At 41.3% G+C, this 17752-nt stretch overlaps 1 protein-coding gene across 1 annotated transcript in view; it reads left to right on the top strand.

The window, feature by feature from the left end:
• The window catches only part of ABCA4 (ATP binding cassette subfamily A member 4), a 363439-nt gene that overhangs the window by 53187 nt on the left and 292500 nt on the right, over positions 1-17752 (top strand). The window contains exons 3-5 of the mRNA XM_088443970.1: positions 5076-5169; positions 7808-7949; positions 11110-11249. Coding sequence (XP_088300096.1) covers positions 5076-5169; positions 7808-7949; positions 11110-11249 — 376 coding nt within the window. The remainder of the gene's footprint in view (positions 1-5075; positions 5170-7807; positions 7950-11109; positions 11250-17752) is intronic.

Here is a 17752-nt window from a genome sequence, read left to right on the forward strand (position 1 = left end):
GAAAAGCTGAAAGGAGATTATGAGACCATTGTTCTGGCACTATGCGGACCTGACAACTAGACTATTTGGCTAACTGGAAACTTCTGCTCCACGGGAGGTTTCTGTCCTCCCTGAGCTCGCCTTAGGACACCTGCGTTATGGTTTGACAGGTGTACCGCCCCAGTCAAACTCCCCACCTGCCACTGTCCCTGGAGCGGGTCTGGCAGGGTGTGCAAGTAGCGGAAGTATAACATCCAGGTGGAGAAAAAAGAAAAAGAAAAATGGTGACCGCATTTTAAGTTAAAACCATGTTAAACTTAATCAGAAATTAAAAAATGATAAGAGTGATCTACAAAAAGCCACAGCATCTCCTTCGCTCGAGTGTGTGGGTTTGTCGCATCCAACAGTTTGTGGACTTCGATTTGGCTGCAGCATGAGACAGCAACCGAACCCAGACTCAGGGGAGTGTAAATGAAGATGGAGTGGCACCATTCCTGTGTGTTAGTAAAATTGTTTACATTTTGGTTAGAAAGTAGTCAATAGTCCAAATCCAGTTCGAACTCCGGTTCTAACTCCAAGCTTAAGATGACATGCTTAATATGCAGGCTACAGTGGCAGGCTTTAAAATGACTCCCTTTTGCAGGAGAGGCTAGGTCAGCTGGTACAGTGGGAGGGAATGTTTGAGCAGTTTGTTCAACAAGCTAATTAATGGTGGGGGAAGATGCAGCCTCACAGTTGGAAAACAAACTTTCAAAACAGATTATTCTTTCAGTAAAAGGCATCAGATATGGAAGATGGCATTAGTTTACCTGGAAAGAGATAAAAGATGGTATTAAAACTCAGCTCCGGTTCTAACTCCATGCTTCAGATGACATGCTTAATATGCAGGCTACAGTGGCAGGCAAGCCTGTGTGTGCAGGCTTTAAATGGTCCCCACATCTGAAATAAAAACATTCAGCTTAGGCAGGATGACCATACTGCTGCATTTAATGGCTTACTGTGATCATGACACTCTATACACTTTGTATGATGCATGGGAGTGTCTGACCAATCTTAGTACTGTTATTGTTAAGAGAGCTGTCATTCTGGATACTCGGGGACAGTGTGGAGGTTTATCGTCTGAAGACTCCTGTATTTTTGAGCTTTGTGGATCCCTAGTTGATGAGAAATGTATCCAACGGTGCCAACCTAAATATAACCCATACTGGGGTGGGTATCCTTTAGAGGATTATCATAGCATGGTAGGCAAAGTGTTAAATCAAACTGATTGCTGGGTGTGTTCACATGTGCCACAGGGACAGCATAACGTAGGGTTGGTGCCATTTCCGCTGAATATCAAGGAAATTTTAGAATTACAAAAAGGGAAAACATTGGATGGAAAATTCCTCTCACCCAAACCAACTAATTTCAAACTCTATCAATTCCAAGTAGATAGATCACTTTTGTGTTTAAACATAACCAACCCCAATAAACCCGGGAGTTGGGAAGTGACGGGGAATAATCAGATGATGACCTTCTCACAAAGAGCTGATAATGAGTCCATAAACCAAGATCTGTTACGCTCAATTAAATCTAGTGGGAAACATTTTAGGTATCGGTTGTATACATTGAGTTCCACCAAAGAAATTATTGGTAAGGTGCCAGATGGTTATTGTTCTAAAATAATACAGCTAGAGACTTGCATGAACCAGATGGAAGACCCAGAAATAGGATTGTTTGCAAGAGAAATGTGCTTAATGATAATGATGCATACCATCCCTTATGTTCTCCCTGATAATGTATATTCTATATGTGGAAGAATAGCGTGTAAGTGGCTCTCCTCGAGTTCCGAAGGTTTGTGTTACCTGGGAAGAGTAGTCCCAGAAGTTATGACCCTTACACATGTTGAAATGCTTGGTATACATAAAAACACACCATCACCATATTTTCACACGCAATATGAACACAGAGGCAAAAGAAATATGATACCTGGTGACGTGCATAAAGCCACTCAGTTAATTAGCGAGACAACTGGCTTTCAAGTTTTAGTAGCACTGGATCCCACCAGGATCGCTCGGGGAACACTAAATTTTAGATATATTCAGGAACTTGCTAAATTGATAGATAATATTACCGAGCTGTACGATGACACATTCAGGTATACAGGGAGAGAATTGCAAGCATATAAGAAAGAACTGGTGCAACACAGGCTGGTGTTGAATTATTTAACTGCTGTTACTGGAGGGTATTGCGTAATGTTAGCCACCCAATTTGGAGTAAAATGTTGCACCTATGTCACCAATGATACCAGCGACCCCAAGGAGGTGATAGACCGAAAGATGGATGAAATTCTGCAGCTAAAATGGGAGTTTCGTAAGAACCATAATGCTTCAGTGGCTGAAGTAGGGGAGAAGATAGAAGGATGGGTTTCATGGCTGGACCCAGTGAAATGGTTCTCAGGTCTAGGGGAATGGGTCCAGGAAGTGATCGCCAGCATAGGCAAATTCTTAATCCTTATACTAATTGTCATCATAATAATTGGCATATGTGTCCAGTGTGTTCCTATTGTGTTGAAGTGTGGAAAATGTAAAAATAGAGTAAAACGAAAGAACGAAATTATGATGGTGGCCAGTATGAATACCGAGGTAAATACAGAACTGCATTACAACCCTGAACTAGGAAATACCATCATTTAATGTATTATATTAAGACATGCATAAAATGTATTATTGAAATGTTATTTTTAAAGCACCTCAGATAATGTAAAGTCTAAATTCCCCTTCAAGACTGCTTTTATAAGACTGGTGCATCCCCACACCTTTCACATGATCTTCCAAGATCCGCGGTGTGCGTATAATAGTAGTTTTATGTACCCACACAGAGACACATTATTGATGGATTAAGAACCACCTTGTGCCATCACATAATAACACTAAATAATATGTAAATGTAAGCCTAAATTAAATTCTAATAGCAGATTGTGATAGCATGTTGTTCGCTATCAAAGGGTGGACTGTCGAAGCTGGATTATTGGCTGAGACAAGATCAGTTCAAAATTGAAACGCAGCGACACCATCTTGCGACTGGCCGCAAGACGCCATTTTGCGAATGGCCACCTAAGCGCCATTTTAGATAAACTCACACTTTAGTACATGTGGGATAATACTATTAGCATCATGCGATTGCATCTGTGACCATAAGTTACGGCGATTCACCAAAAGTCCATTTCATGACTTTACGTAGTTTGGGTGCTCTGGATAAAGTGTATATTATTATAATTCCCCTAAAGGATATATTGCATTAGCTAAACAGAGCAAATGGCCATGTGACAACTAGCCTGTGTAGACAAGCTTCCTGAATATAACGTCTGCTTTCACTCCAGGTTGCCCTGCTCGAATACACACCTTACATTAGCAGGCTTCCTGCAATAAAATACCTTCAAAGCCAAGAGTGTTATCTTAGGTTTGGGTCTTGTAGCTGGGCTAATTAGCATCTACACAAGAGTCTGGGAGAACAAAGGACTTTACTTTTGAGCCTGGGAAGGGTGGGGGCTGCTGAGAGAGGGGGGGCATGTGGAACTATAAGGCTCAGCATTCCACACTGCTAGGTTTTCACTTGGTTTAAGTGAGATCTAAGTGCACCATTTATCATACACACATTAATACGCACAATTGCGCTGGTAACTAATCGCATATTAGCGAATGCATAAGATCCTATATGAAAACGCTGTTCATTAGCTTTATGCGCACGCATCTGCTCCAAGTTAACTAGCGTCTTTACATCAAACCCCGCATACTCACACATTACATATTCACATACAAGGTTCCATAAGCTTTAAGGTATAAGATTTAAGTTTGTGCATTTAGTATAAATGCTGTGAAATAAAGATTATTTGGTAACTAAGGTTTTATACATGCTAAGTAAGCCATGTTTGGTTTTGTACTGATGCGTACTCTTTCAACAGAATTCCGGTATTATCGGTGTGGAGATCGCATCATGCATTCTCAACTTATGGACCGCAGAGACTTCAAGCAACAAAATGTATATTATATGAACAACTGTTAGAATGTTGCATGGGGCGGGAAACCAGAGACCCTCAGTTGTTGGAGGCTGGGTTGTGTCTATTTGAACCAGCCTGTTAAATGCTCTGTAACAGATGCATCCCCCTTGAGGACCAATGGCATCAGCAACAAACTTCTCTATTGTGTTGTCTATTTCTGGGGGGTATAAATATGTGTGCTCCAACACTGGGTCTTAGTCTTCATGCTGAATGCTGATTGACGAAGGGTTTCTTGCTGATGCCTAACATCCGGTCCGGAAGCACTGCGTATGTATACTGTACTTGGGTCTGTATAATTCCTTTGCGCCAAATTGTGTATGGATCAATAGCGTGTAACTGACTGTACTTTTACTTGAATAATACTTTGTGCTTCGGAACCACACGTTCCAAGTCTGGAATCTTTATTTACTGTATAAACTGCGTACGCAAATTAGCGTCATCCTTAGAAGGTATAGGCAGGATATTAGAAGGTATAGGAAGGAGTGTATAGAGGTTCTAATCTAGTATCGTTATAATAATAATTATAATTGTGTAAAGTGCCAACTACCTAAGGAGGTTATACACCACATTCTCCAGCAGGGCCGTAGCTAGGGTAGTGCGGCCAGTGCCATCGCACAGGGCACCCCAGGTCAGGGGGCGCTTTTTGGGCCTGTCAAATTTCTGTTTATTATCATTCTTGCTTGTAGCTTCCTCTTATTTCATCCCCAGCATCTCCTGGCCTCTCCTATCTCTTCCATGGCCCTTCCCCATGAAGCCATGGCCCTTTTTTGGGTGCATTATATCCCTTTGAAAAATGAGGGGGGCGCCAATGCTCTTTCTGGCACAGGGGACCAAAAAGTCTAGTTACGGCTCTGTGCTCCAGTGTTCCCTAATGGATTTAGAGAAAAGGACAGACATTTCCTTTATTCAGAATATATTTCCATATTGGTTTGTTTCATTTATTTTTTTTGCTAAACAATCATGTACTGTATTTCTTATATTTTATGGTGATTTCTTTGCTTTTCTTTTTCATCAAATGTGATGTCAACTTTCACTTTCTCTCCATTCATCTTTACAGCTTCGCGTTTTTGTGGAAATATTCTGGCCCTTGTCATTGATCCTTGTCCTGGTGTGGCTAAGAAATGCAAATCCCTTGTACGGCCAACATGAATGTAAGCATTTACTTATTCTGTTAATGTTTCATCAGGGTATTTTTTACTATAGGCAGCATTATGGTGCATACACACGGTCGGGTATGTCCATTGAACGATTTGCAAACGATTGAACGATTTTTGACTGCATTAAAATGAATGGAAATTGTCCAAATCTGACTGCAAACACATCAGATGTCAGATATCGTTATCTGACAAACGGGAACGTGCATCATTCACCGTTCATTGTTGCCCACATGTCAAATATTTATTTCAGATATGAACGATTGAACGATTTTTAGAATCGTTATCGTTCAGATCTGAAGAAAAATCTGACAGTGTTAGGCACCATTACACTACACACAAAACACTGTTGAAAATAAAACCAATGTGAAATTAGGAGTCTCACATATATGCTTTTCTTATCAATAAAGTAGAATATCAGGACTCTGGGTCTCATTCAGACCCGCTCGCGAGCGCTGTACGCTCGCAAGCGGGTCGATGTTACCCAAATGCGCATGCGCACGACGGAGGCGCCTCCGTCGTGCGCATGCGCGAGACCCGGCGAGCGACGGGGAAGTTGTTGCTCGGGGTCTCGCACCAAAGGGGGCGTGCTGTCGATGGTGAGTGACAGCACACCCCCTTTGGTGGGCGTGCCGGGGGCGTGGCTGCTCAGACGGAGGCGTTCCCATGGGCCATGTAATTTTTTTTAAATTAACACTTTAGAGAAGGTTTACATGCAGAAACATACACAAATCACACTGATCTGTATATGTTTCTGCCAAACTCGCAGCTCAGGAGGTGGTCTATTTGAAACTTCTAATTAGCTGCAAGTTTACTACAATTACTCCCGAGATTGTGATCTCGTTTCTTAGTAAATTCCCGAGTTGTATCTTTTTCATGAAAAGTACTTCAGAGTTTGGACGATGTTGAGTTTAATCGAGTTTGCAATCTCACCCGAGTTTTTCTTTAGTAAATTTGTGAGATGAAAAACATGCCTAAACTCACCCGAGATTGCAATCTCGACCAAACTCGAATTTTAGTAAATTTACCCCATAGTATCATGTGCAGATTAACTCACATATTATTGAATGTCTGTGGCAGGCTTGCCGACATTCTGGCTGCCCCTTCCGGGAGGCAGCATCCCCAAGTATTTAAGTCACTTATCTGAAATGTGGCTGGCGTCCTTCTCCCGGCATTTCCCGCCATTCTTGGACAGTGTCACATGATCCACTCTGCCAACCAGCTCTCAGCAACTCCAGTCATATGTTCTGTTCAGCCTTCCAGCAGCTAGGGCGCTCTATTTTAAACCAGGAAGTACTGGCAGTACATGACCACTACAACTTCTCTCATAGAGGTTCTAGTACCCTGGCTCCTGGTTTTATATTGCTTCCAGCATTCTGTTCCTATATTCCGGCAACCTACTACAGTGTTGCTTTACAGCATTCTGTTTCTGCAGTCTGCTTCAGTTGTGCTTCCGGTACCCAGTTCCAGGACTTCCGGCAGCCTGCTTCAGTTTTGCTTCCAGTACCCAGTTCCAGAATATTCCCAGTTCTCAGTCCTGCTTCAGTTGTGCATTCTTTACCAAGTTCCAATATATTCCTTCAGCCTGCTTCAGTTGTGCTGTCAGCACCCAGTTCCAGTAAATTCCTGCAGTCTGCTCAAGTTTTGTTCCAGCACCAGTATAATCTGCATTCCACACCAGATATCCCAGCATACTGCTCCAGTATATGCCTGTAAACCTGCACTTGCCTATCCTTTGGCTATTTGCAAATCCTGCTAACCGGCTACAGCCATGGGCTATTCTGGTCACAATATTTGTCCTTCTGCCCCTCTGCAACATCAGTCCCCCACTACCACTACCAGTGACCTGTAAGAAGAGTAGCATTATTAGGCCATCTTCACTCACACTCCAGCACATAGAGCTAGCCCAAGGGGTTCTGACCCAGATCACCAACCTCCTAGTGCTGTGACATTTCAGGTCTAGCTCTTACAGTTTATTTACAGGTTTGTTTTCCCATGTACAGGAACATTTGATTTTGATCAGGACACAATTTCCCTTGACATTGGGCTAAATTACCTTTTCAGCTTTTTTTTGGTCTGCACATATTTTAAGTGCAAATTTGGATCAGAAAGAAACTGGTAGAGACCAGGAAATCTGGAATTTGAAAGTGAAAACACTGTACAAAACCTATCTGAGCAGCAGTTTCATATGAGGCAACTGAAATAGCTACTATAGCACACCAATGATTTATCAATAATTAGTGTTATATTACAAGAGAGATTATAGGAAAACACCAGGTATCTTGTTATGATTTACACCATTTTGAAGACATGACACCTTCATTAAGCCTGTGGAATTTAAGAAACAGTTATTTATATTTGTTTGGATAATGTACTACTGTATCAGGAGTTGGAAACTTTCCACGGGTCATTGTGGAGGAAAGGACGTCAAGATTTGCTCCTCAACTGCATGGGTTTAAGATATGCATACCTTCCAACAGATAAAATCCAGACGCAAGTAAAAAAAGAAAAAATATATATCTTCAAGTAACCTAAAAGGAATGTAGCACATAGACTTCTGATGTTATGACAAGTGTTGTTTTAAACACAAACTAAATTTTTATTATTTCCCCCCTCTGTTTATCCATTTACACAGGCCATTTTCCAAACAAGGCGATGCCCTCAGCAGGGATGTTACCATGGTTACAAGGAATTTTCTGCAATACCAATAACCCTTGTTTTAGAAGCCCTACACGTGGAGAGTCCCCTGGCGTGGTTTCAAACTACAACAATTCCATGTAAGCAGTCATGCCTATATGAAATGATTAGCCTGGATTGCAATATATTTACATTCTAGTGATATCTCCGTGTGGGATTGCACTTGTTGGAGATTTTTCATATTCCACTATATGTTTTCACGTCAAGGAAAAAGTTCAGTCACAGGTTAGACATTCTACTGCATTCTTTGGGCACGTTAGAAGCAAAGATAAACGCTGAAAAATAAAAACAATACAGTACGTGTGGCAAATGTATGGAGGTAGGGGAAATTGCTGGAATGGGTTTATATTTTTCCCCTTAGCTTACTGATGCTATCTGCACTGGGCTTGAAATAAGCATAAATTGAATAGCGTACAATAACTAGATGATGAGGTGTTTGTATGAGAGGTAAGATAGACGTTTATAATCTGCTGCATGCTTGTTGCAGAACTACAACTCCCATTGTGCATTCTACAGCTCGCAATTGGCACTGTACAAATCCCATTGTACATTGGTAACCAGCAGGTTCCCAGGCTATTTTAGAACATGGATCTGTAATTCATTAACACATTGAAAGTCAGAGATTGGCACATAAGTGTAATTTTATATATATATACTAATATTGAAGAGTTTCTTTAACTGGTTCCTCGGTATACAGTGCTAGTATAAGCTTCCAGGGCAGTATTTACATGTAATATAACAGTAATGAGTTTGGGGTCTATTTACTAAGCAGTGTTAGGAGACAGAGTAGAAAGTGATAAGGTGCCAGCCAATCAGCTCCCAACTGTCATTTTTGAAACACAGCCTGTGAGATGGCAGTTGGGAGCTGATTGGCTGGCACCTTATCACTTTCTTATCACTTTTCACTCTGTCTCCTAACACTGCTTAGTAAATAGACCCCTATATGTTTCTTTCTTTGGAGAATATGACAATTGTGGAAAAGGATGTATGCCCCCTATTTTCTAGAAGGTGTAAGGGTAGTAATTACTGTCCCCACATTACTAGCTTCATGTTATAAATGACTTGCTGTTATGTAACTCTGATGATCAGAGACTCCAAATATAGTTATACATTATGGTATCTGCTTAAAGGAAGTTGTGTGCCCCCTATTCTTTATGATATTTGCATGTAACTACTGGCAGGAAAGAAGGCATAGATGTAAAAAAAATACATTGATTAGTGAGTACATTTAATGTTATGTTCCCCAAATATAGCCAAAATAATTTTAGGATAAATTAAAGGAAAGGGATGTAGTTTATACCCCAGCGATCGGGACATACACTACATCCCGGCGGTCAGGATGCCGGCCCAGAGAAGGAACCACTAAAATAATGTTGGTGATGCCAGTTCAGCACTTTGGTCAATGACAGAAAACAGACCTTCAGGCCGCAGACACAAGACCAGTGAAAGAGCTGCAGAGAGCAGACAGTGATTCCAATGCATTTAGTAGAATGTGCCTTTTTCTTTTTTGACATTACAAATAAAAAGCTCATTGTGAGCTGTGTCCAGCTGTTACCGGATATGTGACACGAGTGATAAGAAAATAGGTGTTGTGGTAACTATCATAGTCCTGGTTACCGTCAGCTTAACAAATGCTTTGTAGAAAGTTATTAAAGAGCTTTTATCCTTTTCCTAAGAATGGTCACATGTTTAGGACTCATAGTGCATAATACAACTTTAACAGATCTATATTGACACTGAGTATTCCATACATGACACTTGATATCCTTTATCATTAGCAATGAATCTCATATATATCAGACTCAATGTTTCTATGCATCCCAGCACACCCAAGCAGCCATTGAAGTGCATATTATTTAATTAAAATGTCTGAATTTCCTTGTCAATATTCTAATGATCGTTCAGGTGAATCATTGGAACCAACAACGTATTTTGTTACTTCTGCTACATTGTAGATATTTTGGGAGGTTTATACATTGGAATGGACAAAGGGCAGACTTGTTCTTGGATGAAATTAGAACTTTAGTAAAATTTCATTGTTAACTTTACCCTATACATTGTATGTTCTTAGACGCCGGGATTATGTGCCTTTTATCTGCTACTATCTTTCAGGTTTTGTATAGGCTTGTATAAAATGTTGGTTCAGCATGTGTAATTCAAAGATGAAATAGTTGATAGATCCATTGGTTCAGTGAGAGACATCTCAGTTGTGTTGGTTGGATTCCCTGTGATGAGTCTTGGGTTTTTGGTGGTTGTGGTAAAGTTTAGATTTTGTTTGCATTGGACACATTTTATGTACATGGACAGATAAACAATGAGATGCTGCTGTCTGTTTATCTCCTCTAATTTATAGAGAGCTTGGATTTGCTCATTGAAACTTGCATCCACCCTTTGTATTTGTTGGGCACTGGAGTCTTGCTCATGTCCTCGTTTGAACAATGTTCTGGGTATGTTTTTTCTAGGGGCATAGATGGGCACTACTGGAGAACAACCACAAATCATTAGGAGTATTTGTACTGTACAAGTATACAAGTACTGACCATACCTTAGCATGTGGTATTTACACAGCAGCCACAGGAAGCAGCCTGGATCAGCTCTCTAATACGAGGGCTGATTGACAAGTAATGATACTACCTCTGTTTTTCTGTCCCATAGGTAGATGTGGCAATACTATGCTGGTTATTGTGAAGCTCATGCATGAGCCTACGAGACTCAGAGCAGGTCCTTCTGCAGTGATCACTAGACTCGTCCCCATCCTTTGAACTTACTAGCGCTTTTGTGCTTAGCTGGTTCACAATGAATTGCAAAATGGCTGGTTACTTGTTTCCTTTTGTGGAGACTATGGGCATTAAGGCGATCCCTATCCTATTTTGTCCAGAACACTGAAAGTCTACCATTTCTTTTTACATTTTTACTGTGTTGATTTTTCTACTATACGGCTCCTGATGTACATAGACATACAGTATAAACTTCATTTTACACCCAAGGCCATCCTTTAATAGCTAAAGCAAACCTAAAGGTAATTGGATGTCTTGGTTTTATTTGGGAGCCAAAACTTAATTATTTAATCCAGCTAACACAACACAAGGGGCTTTACCTGTGCATTGGCGTCTGCTAATCTAATCTTTAAGTAACACTGGTGTATTTCATACGAACAGAACAGGTCTCTGAAGTTTTATCAGTTTGCAGGTTTAGTCTTGTTCCATAACAAATATCCATTTGTTCTTTTGCTTTCCTAAGCCTTGCGAGGGCCTATAAAGATGCTCAAGATATCCTCTTGGAAAAGCCAGAAATCCAGCACCTTGGCCGGATGTGGAGAGAACTTTATACAATTTCTAATTTCATGGATACACTTCGAGCCAGCCCTGGCAAAGTGTCAGGTAATTTTATAGTTACTGAGCTGTGATTTACTATCAGTATTTATTAGTTTCTTGCCTATTTGTACAAAATAATTATCATGATTTAATATTTTCTACAAGTATAATTGACATGAATACTGTTCATTAAAATATGGCACTTATTAAAACCATGTTACTGTGTGTGTGTGTGTGGGGGGGGGTTGTGTGCGTGCGTGCATGTGTACCTGTGCAAATGTAGATGCTTTAAGTGACAGTTCTGGGTTATGTTATTAATACCTCTTTTCCACCAAATACCCATCTCCAACCTGGGACACTGAGCTCGGGTCGTAGTGTTCACTCTAGGTCCGACGCCGGGCCTAGAGAAAGGGCACTCCGCCGAAAAGGGGGTGTGGCCATGAGAAAAGGGGGCATGTCATTAAGACACCTCCCCTTTTCATCACTCTTTGGGGTGTGCCCCCAAGCTCTCCCTTCTCTGTGAATAGATGTGGGGCGCATGCACTCAGCATCTATTCACTGGCGGTGATCGCTACACCGCAGTTTTTCCCACCTGGGGACACTGCGGTCCGTGGGTGGGGACAGCACCCACAGGCTGTTTTAGCAGCGCACCGCCAAAAGGGGCAGGGCATATTGTACCATTTTGCAATCAGGTAGGTATACCCGGGTCCAGCCGTTCACACTGGACCCGGGTCTTCTGTGACCTGGGTCTTCTGACGTTACAGTGGAAGCTTGGAGATGATGTAATCTCCAAGCGCTACTGAAGCCAGCCAATTCGCTGGTTTGAGACGTGACCTGGGTAACGCCGTTTACACAGCACCATTACCTGGTTCCTTTGCAGGTTCGACTCTGGTAGCGACCAGGGTTGGATTCCCGGGGCACCCGACCCAGGTCATTTTTCAAGGACCCTTTTACACCGAGCCACTACCCGGGTAGACCCGGCAATAACCCGGGTTATTGCGGCAGTGGAAAAGAGATGATACAGTAATAGAAATACGCACTAAATCCCCCCACCCCCCTAAAACATTTCAATTTAGTGTTATTTTATATATATTTGTTATTATTAGTATTATTACTGCTATTATTATCATTATTAACTTGTTTATGAGTTCAACAAGTTTATCATGCAAAGCACCAAAAGTGACATGTTTATAATAGAGATTTTAATTTTCATGTGTTTATAAAATAATATGTAATATGTGGTGTGTTTATAAAGGAAGTTCTGATGTAAATAATAGCTTTTCTTCAATTGACACACACAAAATAAAAGATGCACTGCAATATTTTGAGTTGAAAGGTTAATTAAGCAGGGCATCATTTATGCATTTTGTATCCCAATCATAAAAATGCTGTTGCAAGATTTCAGTCTTATGTGTATAATTACTGAGTTAAATATATCTCAAGACACTTCCATGTCAAAACACAGCAGTATTTCCATCTCAGCTACAGTCAGGTGCATAAATATTGGGACATTGACAGAATTTTCATATTTTGGCCTCTATTCACCACCACAATGGCTTTGAAATGAAACAAACAAGATGTGATTTAACTGCAGACTTTCAGATTTAATTTGAGGGTAATTACATCCAAATCAGGTGAACGGTGTAGGAATTACAATGGTTTCTAAATGTGCCTCACACTTTTTAAGGGGCCAAAAGTAATGGGACAAACTAAACAATCCTAAATCTAACTGTCACTTTTTAATACTTTGTTGCAAATCCTTTGCAGGCAATTACAGCCTGAAGTCTGGAACGCATAGACATCACCAGACGCTGGGTTTCATCCCTGGTGATGCTCTGCCAGGCCTCTACTGCAAATGTCTTCAGTTCCTGCTTGTTCTTGGGGCATTTTCCCTTCAGTTTTGTCTTCATCAAGTGAAATGCATGCTCAATCGGATTCAGGTCAGGGGATTGACTTGGCTATTGCATAACTTTCCACTTTTTAGCCTTAAAAAACTCTTTGGTTGCTTTTGCAGTATGCTTCGGGTCATTGTCCATCTGCACTGTGAAGCGCCGTCCAATGAGTTCTAAAGCATTTGACTGAATATGAGCATATAATATTGCCCGAAATACTTCAGAATTCATTCTGCTGCTTTTGTCAGCAGTCACATCATCAACAAATACAAGGGAACCAGTTCCATTGGCAGCCATACATTCCCACGCCATGACACTACCACCACCATACTTCACTGATGAGGTGGTATGTTTTGGATCATGAGCAGTTCCTTTCCTTCTCCATACTCTTCTCTTCCCATCACTCTGGTACAAGTTGATCTTTGTCTCATCTGTCCATAGGATGTTGTTCCAGAACTGTAATGGCTTTTTTAGATGTTGTTTGGCAAACTCTAATCTGGTCTTCCTGTTTTTGAGGTTCACCAATGGTTTACATCTTGTGGTGAACCCTCTATAGTCACTCTTGTGAAGTCTTCTCTTGATTGTTGACTTTGACACATGTACACCTACCTCCTGGAGAGTGTTCTTGATTTGGCCAACTGTTGTGAAGGGGTTTTTCTTCAACAGGGAAATAATTATTCTGTCATCCACCACAGTTATTTTCCGTGGTCTCCCGGGTCATTTGATGTTGCTGAGCTCTCTGGTGCGCTTTCTTTTTAAGAATGTTCCAAACAGTTGATTTGGCCACACCTAATGTTTTTGCTATCTCTCTGATGGGTTTGTTTTGATTTTTCAGCCTAATGATGGCTTGCTTCACTGATAGTGACAGCTCTTTGGATCTCATATTGAGAGTCGACAGCAACTGATTCCAAATGCAAATGTCACACCTAGAATCAACTCCAGACCTTTTACCTGCTTAATTGATAATGAAATAACGAGGGAATAGCCCACGCCTGTCCATGAAATAGCTTTTGAGTTGATAGTCCCATTACTTTTGGTCCTTTAAAAAGTGGGAGGCACATATAGAAACCGTTGTAATTCCTACACCGTTCACCTGATTTGGATGTAATTACCTGAAAGTCTGCAATTAAAGCACATCTTGTTTGTTTCATTTCAAAGCCATTGTGGTGGTGAATAGAGGCCAAAATATGAAAATTCTGTCATTGTCCCAATATTTATGCACCTGACTGTATATGTCAGGTAATAATGCCAATAATAATGTAGAGATGAGTTTTGACAGTATTAATAGTAACTAAGAAAGTCACTTTAACCAAATTGTTCACAATGTAAGTTAAGTAGGTGTCCAAGAAAGTGTAATATCTTCAGTATTATAAGTAAATGTAAAAGTCTAATTTTCCGTATAAAATGTAATGAAATACAAACAACATAATTTACTGCTTTATAATTTCAAGAAGATCTTCTTTTCTCTAGTAGTGCAAATAGATATCCCAATAGACGGTCGCAATTTGATATAATATAGCCGCAACACTCTTTAATACAGGTACTCTGGCCCATACTCAGTCCGCCTCTCCAGGTAAAGGAGCTGCAAGGCTAAGACACTTACATATCTATATAAAGGGGCATTTTGGTACACAGGGCCTGATTCAGACCCGCTCGCAAGCGGGTCGATGGTGGCCCAGTGCGCACGCGCGAGCCCCGGAGCGAGTGCAAAAAGCGCTCGCTCCGGGACTCACTACAAAAGGGGCGGCTGTCGACGTTGATTGACAGCTCGCCCCATTTTGTAGGCGTGGCCGGGGGTGGCTTCACAAACGGAGGCGTTCCCATGCGAACGCCTGCCGTTTGTGGGCGGCCCCACTGACATCACCAGTGATGTCAGTGGGAGAGCTTCCGGCTCTATTTGAGCCAGAAGCTCTCTGGGGCTTGCGGCCACGAGACCCTACCACAAAGATCTCGTCGAAAGCCCGATGGTCTCGATGGTCTTGAGCATCGCGACCATCATCATGGCTGCTCGCAATAGCTGTGGGTGGTAACCCACAGCTATGCGAGCGGCTAAGAGGCCGCAACTAAAAAAACCTGTGCCTGCCCTGATTCAGAGCGAGCGCTCGCTTTTTGCGAGCGCCTCTGAATCAGGCCCACAGTACGCATATGCATATATTTATTCCGCAATAATGAATGTACATCCAGCTCTAAATGAGGCCTTAAGAGAGCATAGAAAATAGACCATGAGATATGCATTTGCTGGGACTCTGCTTCAGAACAGGGCCGCATATAGGCCCTCATTCAGAGCCGTTCGCTATTTGCGGTCGTTCGTTCAAAAACAAGGGGTGGCTATTCAAATGGTCCGTTCGCACATTGCAGTCTGTTCACACCTCTAAGTCTGAACGAGCGAGCAAAACATACGCTCGTTTATTTGATAAAAACGCCCCCTGGCCGCTCGCACCATACGTTATGTCCGCTATTTATTAGATTAATCGAGTACATCGTACAGCGTATGAACTGCTCGCTATTCTTGTGGTTGGTTTTTTCAACCGCGATTTTGCGAGCAGTTCTGAGTTTAAAAAAACCAAGTGACGTGGTCAATGACGCTGCTGGATTAATTATGCACACCCTTAAAACGCCCGTTTTGACCTTTAAGCACGCCTGCGTTCGAATTCCACTCCCCCGTTTTCAAGCACTTTCCCCTGTTACCACCCACATACGCCTCCTTCTGTCACTCGAAATAGCAGGCACTCGCTATATAGCGTACAAACGATTTTCGGCCGCACTGACTGGTTCGCGCATGCGTACTAAAAACCGTACGCATGCGCAGATGTGCGAACATCGCTCGGAACGAGCGTACTGCCGCTAACGAGCGGCTCTGAATGAGGGCCATTGTCTTAACATGCTCCCGAGTAACTTCCTCCTTTCCCTTATAATATAGACGCTGAATGATGGCCCTCACCAAGTACTACATATAAAGCAATAAGCGGTACAACTTGCAAGCCAAGTATTTGCACGTAGGGTGTGTTGTTTTACAATGCTCACTCTCAACACTTTGGCTCTATTAGCTCAAAAGTGACAGGTATTCTTTAAAAATGTATGAAGCCAGTTGGTATTTTGCAACCGATCTAAGAACATCTTGCTTGAAGGCCAATCAGCTTACTTAATTGCCAACAAGAGAATCAGAAGTACAAGATCATTGTGTGCTTTTAACAAAGGAAAGAAGTTGTGAGTTGTTGTTGCTGTACTTGTGATTAATGTACGAACGACCCAGTCAGACCCACACGCCTGTATATTCTCAAACTACACTGTTACTTCTCCATCCATCACTCACTGTCATTGTTAAGTGGGACTTCAAAATACCCTGTTGAATGGCATATACCAGACAACTGAAACATACAAACAATTGTAGCCAGAAACTTGATCCCAGACTATAAGCCAAATTCCTTTCATTCTAGATTATTTCAGGAGCTGTTTCTGACCTATAAACATATTTCTTAGAAATTCATGGAGTTATTTACCAACCGTGACATAAATGGCAGCTTTACATTCCGCTGCAGAAATGGGCGTAAATAAACACCTATGTACTTTAATAAGTTTGCACCTGTTGGTGAAATAACAATCTGCAGCAATATATACAGTATACAGTACATACCAAATGTATAATAAAACTGTGAGATGTTCATGTGATGTCAATATGGTTACACTATGTTTTCATTAACAAGTAATGAATTTCAGCTGACCAATTAATAATTACACGTCTATCTGTTAATTACTTCCATGTGTGGCATTAACAGCCCATGATGTATGATTTACCCCAAACACAAGTGGAATAACCATGGAAGACAAGTAAACTTATTCTGCAATAAATATTGCCATTACAATTATCTAGAATGAAGAATCTCCACTCTATTAATCTAGTTTTTTCAATCTTCTTACTCTGACAGTCCAACATCAAAGTTTGACAATATAATGTTATGGAAAAACAGGTGGATTTATCAGTACATGTGTTATTCTGAGAGGAAAGAGCGGAGACTAAAAACTTGTTTTTAACCACTTGCCTGGCATGGTCGCATTTTTTTAACCACAACAGGCAGTGCGTTATCTGGTCTGGTCGCAATATTTCGACCAGTCAGATAAACAGTGTGGGAGGCTGCAGGAATAGAATCTTCCCACAGCTGCTGCTCTCAGAGGGGCCTTCCGGTCCCTCTGCTTCCCTGCACCCCCCCAGTGTGCCGTGCTGCCGATCACTGTTGATCGGTCAGTCTAGCAAGTCCCCCACCCAGCAGCTGGGAATAGGAAAATTAGCCCCCCCACCCCCACCTTCTAAAGTGTACCTTGTGCCTGAAGCCAATGTAAAATGGTAAGTTGCGATGCTTCCGATGTTCCCAATGTTCCGATGGTGGTGATCTAATGTTCCGATGTTTGGGGGGAAACGATTTATTTATTTTATTTATTTTTTTACAAATATTTTAAAAAATATATATATTTTTTTATTAAATCCTTTTGTATAAGTTGAAATAGCTGTTCTTCACCTAATTCACTTATTAAAAAAAAATTAAAATTTCTGAACAGTTTTTAGAAGAAAAAAAATCACCAGTTAAGTGGCTAAGGTGGGGATGTATCAAACCTATAGAGAAAACAACAGCAACTAAGCACCTTCTATAAAATGACAGTTAGAAGCTGATAGGTTGCTAT

The sequence above is a fragment of the Taudactylus pleione genome, unplaced genomic scaffold, assembly GCF_031769625.1.
Source record: "Taudactylus pleione unplaced genomic scaffold, aTauple2 ptg000341l, whole genome shotgun sequence".
Classification (NCBI taxonomy): domain Eukaryota; kingdom Metazoa; phylum Chordata; class Amphibia; order Anura; family Myobatrachidae; genus Taudactylus; species Taudactylus pleione.